Source organism: Cicer arietinum, chromosome 1 (assembly GCF_000331145.2).
Source record: "Cicer arietinum cultivar CDC Frontier isolate Library 1 chromosome 1, Cicar.CDCFrontier_v2.0, whole genome shotgun sequence".
In the NCBI taxonomy this organism is placed as follows: Eukaryota; Viridiplantae; Streptophyta; class Magnoliopsida; order Fabales; family Fabaceae; genus Cicer; species Cicer arietinum.
Genome location: NC_021160.2, coordinates 45,240,295 through 45,246,181, shown reverse-complemented (window position 1 = coordinate 45,246,181; position 5,887 = coordinate 45,240,295). Strand labels below are relative to the sequence as shown.

The 5,887-nt window shown below is 26.0% G+C and overlaps 1 protein-coding gene across 1 annotated transcript in view; it reads left to right on the top strand.

Annotated features, from left to right (window-relative positions):
* Positions 1-1,968, top strand: part of LOC101506680 (chromatin remodeling protein EBS-like) — a 3,236-nt gene extending 1,268 nt beyond the window's left edge. The window contains exons 4-5 of the mRNA XM_004489003.4: positions 350-488; positions 1,663-1,968. Of these exons, the coding sequence (XP_004489060.1) occupies positions 350-488; positions 1,663-1,695 (172 nt within the window). The 3' untranslated portion in view covers positions 1,696-1,968. The remainder of the gene's footprint in view (positions 1-349; positions 489-1,662) is intronic.
* Positions 1,969-5,887: the final 3,919 nt, after the last annotated feature.

Below are 5,887 nucleotides of genomic sequence, written 5' to 3'. Positions count from 1 at the left end.
CTGAACCAAGTTTAACACAAAGAATAATGATGAAGATTGTACAAACACTTCACCCTAGGAAGATTTTTTTATTAAGTTCAATTGTTTTGATAAACTCTCTGTTATTGGAACTCTGTTCAGATGTTTTTTCATAGTTTGTAACTGCTGATGTGTCCATATTATTTGAATTATGCAGGTTTTTTTTTTCATCAATTCTCTTTGCCCTTATTTGGCAACATGATTTAATTCATTGCCATAGATTATATATGGAATATTGGGGAAGTTTTGCTGTATTGGTTTTATGAACCTGTTTATATCCCTCTAGATTATATGTAAGATACACACTTCATTTTTTGTAGGTTTGTTGTAGGTACCATCCTGCTTGTGTGGGCATGACTATTGAAGAAGCGAAGAAATTGGAGCATTTTGTATGTTCTGAATGTTCATCTGATGATGATTTGAAGAAACCTCAGACAGCATTTCCTGTATCGCCCGGATCTGATGGCAAGGTGAGATAAATCAGATAACTACATGCATCCAGTCCTAAATTATAAGAGACTAGTTTTTAAGTTAGTAACCTGAACGATTTTTCTAACCTTACAACCATTTCATCGACTCTCTTACCTAAAAAGTAGAAACCCTATTACTCCACAATCTCCTATTTCCTTCCTAGTTCAAGTTGCAAACTGTTTCATATTTTCTAATCCGAATTTGATTGATATGTGTTTCTTCATTCTTGGTACCATGGTTAGCTTAATCAGGTTTTCCTTGTTTTTAGTATGAAAGCATTTAGACAGGTTTTTAACCTATGTTGCAATGTGTAATTAATTATAAGACTAAATGAATAAAAAAGTCTATTATAGATTTTATGGTTATCTTCGGTGTTATTTGTTATCTTGTTGGTTTACCATTTACTTTAATTTAGTGAATGTGTTGATAGCAGAATTTATTGTTTGTGACATAAAATGTTTTTTTCTTGTGCTTAATGTGAACTTATCCACCTTGTTCAAGTGGTATTTCACTAAATATGTGTACTTTCTATATGCCAAATCCTAAATTGGGAACTACACACCGGATCTTTTCATAGTGGTTCTTGTTTTGAATGTGTTTTACAAAGCTAATTATGTAGTTGAATTCTAACAATTTTAAGCTAAATGAGGGTTATGAATAAAACATTTGATGTGTGTTTGTTGAAATAGTTGTCTCTATTTTCTTGTGAAATTGTTCATTTTGGGGGGAATAAAGAAATTTTAGTTAAGTTTTCTTACTCCTTAGTGGACATAATCTCTTCGAATCGATCTTATGAGAAAATAGGAGATGCATTGTCAGTGTAAATTAACTTTACACCAACATCCAATATTTCACCAAATCACAACACTTTTGTTAGAATATTTTAAATTGGTGGTGAGACATGTCAAAATGGTGGGTTTTCATTGGTTAATAGTATAAAATTGTTTTACACTATTAGTGTATGACCATTAATCCTCTCTCCCTATATATATATATATATATGTGTGTGTGTGTGTGTGTTTTTTGTAAATTTCTGGCAATGTCCAATTTGCAAATGTGTTAGAACCCGGTGTGACTAAATTTTTCGTTATGGTTACATATTCTGGTTTGGTTACTATAGAGGGCTGTTTCAATGTAAACATGGTGTTGATGAACAATTCTTGAATATTGCAGGTGGAGCCAAAGCGGCGTAAGAGAGGACCATGACGAAAGAAATGTGGAGAAATCGAACGGTTATGTGGTAGCTGCTGCGCAGCTTCCACCGGAGGCAATTATGTTTTTTATTATTTAGTGTATTTTGACTCTTATCAGTTTATTATGTATGTATTTCTTGCTGGATTTATGACAAGCATTCATATGTTTCCTTTTTCTATCCAGAAAGATTAACTAGTTAAGTGTTGATGTTTGATATAAACATCAAACCTTGTTCAACATTTGAAGTAAAAAGGAGTACTATTAATTACTATCAGTTTTCTAAAATTTAATTGGTTTGCTTTTTGCTACCTCTTGTTTCTATTTATTTTCGGTTATAAAAATGAGGTTTTGGTTAAAATTTTATTATATATATTACACGTCATCCATATTTTTAGGAGCTAATTAAACATTTGAAAATTGTGTTGATATTATTTGAGGGTGTTAGTGTGGTGTGACTCATCAATTTCAATAAAATTTGGATGTGTTTGATTAAGAGTTTTTTTTTACTCAAGATAAGTAGTTTAAACTATTCTTTTTATGTACGAAAAGTAAATGTTTACAAGTAAATATAAGCTGAAAGACTTGGTCAAAATGCTTATTGAAGTAGTGTTTATAGTATTTTCAGTATTACATATAATTATTTTATAATTACCAAATAAAATGTATATAAAGTGCCTTTGTTTAAACCGTAAGCTGTTTTTATTAGATATAATAATTAAAAAATAAATTAGACATATTGTAAGGTATGCTGAGTGATAAAATACAAATAGGTTTATGTTAAAAAAATTGGCAAAATTTTATACCTTTTAAATTTACATGGGTCGATTTTATTCAAAAATTGATTTTTATTATGAGGAATGCTATATATCATGGGAAGTTTTGCTCATGAACATCACGAATATAACTTGTCAATATTTTAAGAAAATATAAAATGGCTAATCATCCCTTTTGACAGAATTATGGATGGCCAATAAAATTCAAAGAAACTGTGTCGTGTAAATAACTTTCGTGATGATAAATATTTTTCTTTTACTTTTCATAATATTGTTTTTTAAAACTTTTTTGTATGGCTGATAAAATGGTGATATATGATTGATTATTTATAGAGAATATATTTATTTATTGACTAGTATGTAACGAGACTTTTGATTAATAATTCAAAGAGTGAGAAAAAAAAATGGAAAGGAATTGGTTTGTGACACGTTTTTTTATCGTTACACATAAAAGTATAAAGTTTTGTAGATTGTATTAACAACTTTTCCAAAGTTTTTTGACACTAACAACGTATATATTCATGAAGCCTGATCCTATGAATATAAGTTTAGGTACGTAAAGGGACAACCTTCATCTTTGCATTTACTAAGGAAACACATGTTAGGCTCTGGCAGGCATGGAAGAAAAGAATATTGCGTGGAGGAGTATATATATATATATATATATATATATAGGATATATAGCGGAGGAGTATATATATATATATAGAGAGAGAGAGAGAGAAATATAAGTGTATGTATGTATATGTTATGTTTTTTTAGAGGCAAATGTTAATGGTTAATATGTTGGTGGAGAAGAGAAAATATTTGTAGTAGGGATGTAATCTTCTTAATACTTGTTTGATTGTACTATGTTGTTTGGTTTCTAAACTTTGCGTTGAATTTTGGTTGGAAGAATTGAATTCAATTAGTTAGTTGGTGTTGTTGGAAGTTTGAAATATATGCACAATGTAATGCCATGCCATGCATGTAAAAGGTTCAACGAGTGATAATTAAGATTCAACCATAATAATTGGTTGGTTACCTAGCTACCACGTGTTACAATAGCATTTTACTATGTTATCCGATCAGTATAATGTTACTAAGATTTTCGTCATATATTAAAAAAATACAATAATCAAACGAAAGATATAATAAATTTTACTAAATCGGCTGTCTTGATAATTGATAGATTTTTTTTTATTAATAATTTAAAAATTATTTATATAATAATTATTAAAAAAAACTATAAAATTATAATTAAAATTATATTAAAAATTATGAATAACACTATTTTTTTTCTTAGGAAAGAGGATGTACTACTTAACAAAACGTCGACTATAGACGGCACGGCACGTGTAGGTAATTATTTTCATTTGACTTTTCTTGTATTATTAATAATTTATTATTGTTTGTCTTATTTTAAATGTATCATTTTTATTGTACACAATTTTTAATAAAATAATTACTTATATTTATTTTAGTAATAAAATGAGGTTTATTTAGTCAAAAAAATTTGTTAATATAATTAGTAAAAAAATTGAGGAATTGATATATAATAAATAAATATTAATGAAAAATAGTAATTAATATTTTATTAATAATAATAAATTATAAATAATTTAAAATAAAGAAAAATAATAAATAAAATATTTATTGTGAGACGGAAAAAATATTTAAATATTTTTCTTTGTTTTGTTAGACTCGTCTTCGTTGGTTTTTGAATGAAATTAAATTTTTATGATTTTTATTAATAAAATCACTCTGTAATTATTTTTCCTTACCAAAAATTTTAGGATGAGGTGGATAGTATTAGTTTAAAGTATAAAAAACCTTATATATAAATCAATAAACACTTTAAAAAAAAGCCTTATTTTGTACCACTTAACCTAATCATTGAAATTATTCATAGAAAAAAATCACACGCGTCAACTAATAATATATACTTAATATATATGAACTGTATATACTACTACGAATACAAAATGCAATATGTTAAAAAAAAATTATATAAAGGTACATCAATGAAAAATATAATTTTTTTTATATAATTTAACTAAAAATTAAACTGTTCAATTTATAATACAAAATCATAATTAAAATTTAAATACAAAAAAAATTATGTTCAATTATAAGAATAAATAAATTTAAATACATAAATAATATTATATTGATATATTAAAAAAAAATCACTAATTTCAGATCTTGCTATTAATTCTGTTCCAGGGTTTCGAAGACTAACTTTCAAAGCAAACCACGGAGGGCTTCTTGCAGAATCGATTCTGGAGGGTTCAAAATGCGTAAACAAACAGGCTTAATTAATTAGAAGCAATTGAGTAAAAAGTAATTAGTTAGTATAAAGACGTACTGGAATAAATAAGTTAACTGCCCTTATTATTGTTTTTTTTAAAACGATCAAAATGAATAATTAAATATTATATAAATATTAGTAACTTTTAACATAAATATTATTGTTTTTTTCAAAACGATCAAAATATTATATAGAATAACTTTTAACATAAATCAAATGAAGTTTTAATTAATTACACTTATAATTAATAATATAATTGTACTTACTGATTATATAATAAGTTACTATTGTAATTATGGATTTAATCTTCATTCTCATTATCAATTTAATTTTATATTATATTTATTTCTATACTTTTCTTTAGTCAATGACTTCTAATTATATTCATTCTCATTATCAAAGTAATTTTTATTCAAGACATATTTTTGTGATTCATCTTTCTCACACTACAATATTTTTGAGTTGTGGCTAGAGCTGTCAATTTGATAGACCCCTAATTATTGGCTCCGGCTCACATATTGAAGGGGCCAAAAAATTTTATAATTTAAAAGGCCCCCACACTAAATCCCCTAAAATTTTGTGGGTTTAGTGGGCCCCATAGGCCCACTTATTTAAAAAAAGAGTCGATTTTTTTTTCGAGAAATAAAGTTTTTTTATTTTTTCACCAATATAATTTTTTTGATTTTTTTCTATAAATTTTTTTCGATATTTTTCTATAAATTTTTTTTGATTTTTTACTATAAAAAATTCTCGATTTTTTTCTATAAAATATTTTCGATTTTTTTCTATTTTCTATAAAAAAAATTTGATTTTTTTTTTTGATATAAATGATTTATCTTATTAATAAAATTTTTTTTCTCACAAAATTTTTTAAGAAAAAAAAATATTTTTTTTACTTTTTCGAATAAAATAAATTTCGAAAATTTTTTAAGAAAAAAATTCTCAAAATTAACAAAATATTGGGGGCCTATAAGCCCCCTCCCTTAGACCCCATGAAATAATGGGCCTAAATTTTACAAAAATTAATTTGATAGGGGCCTAATATTAAAGATTTTTTTAAAATAAAATTAAAGATTTTTTTAAAATAAAATTAAAGGGGTCTTGGTGTTGGGGGCTTTTTTGACACCTCTAGTTGTGGCAA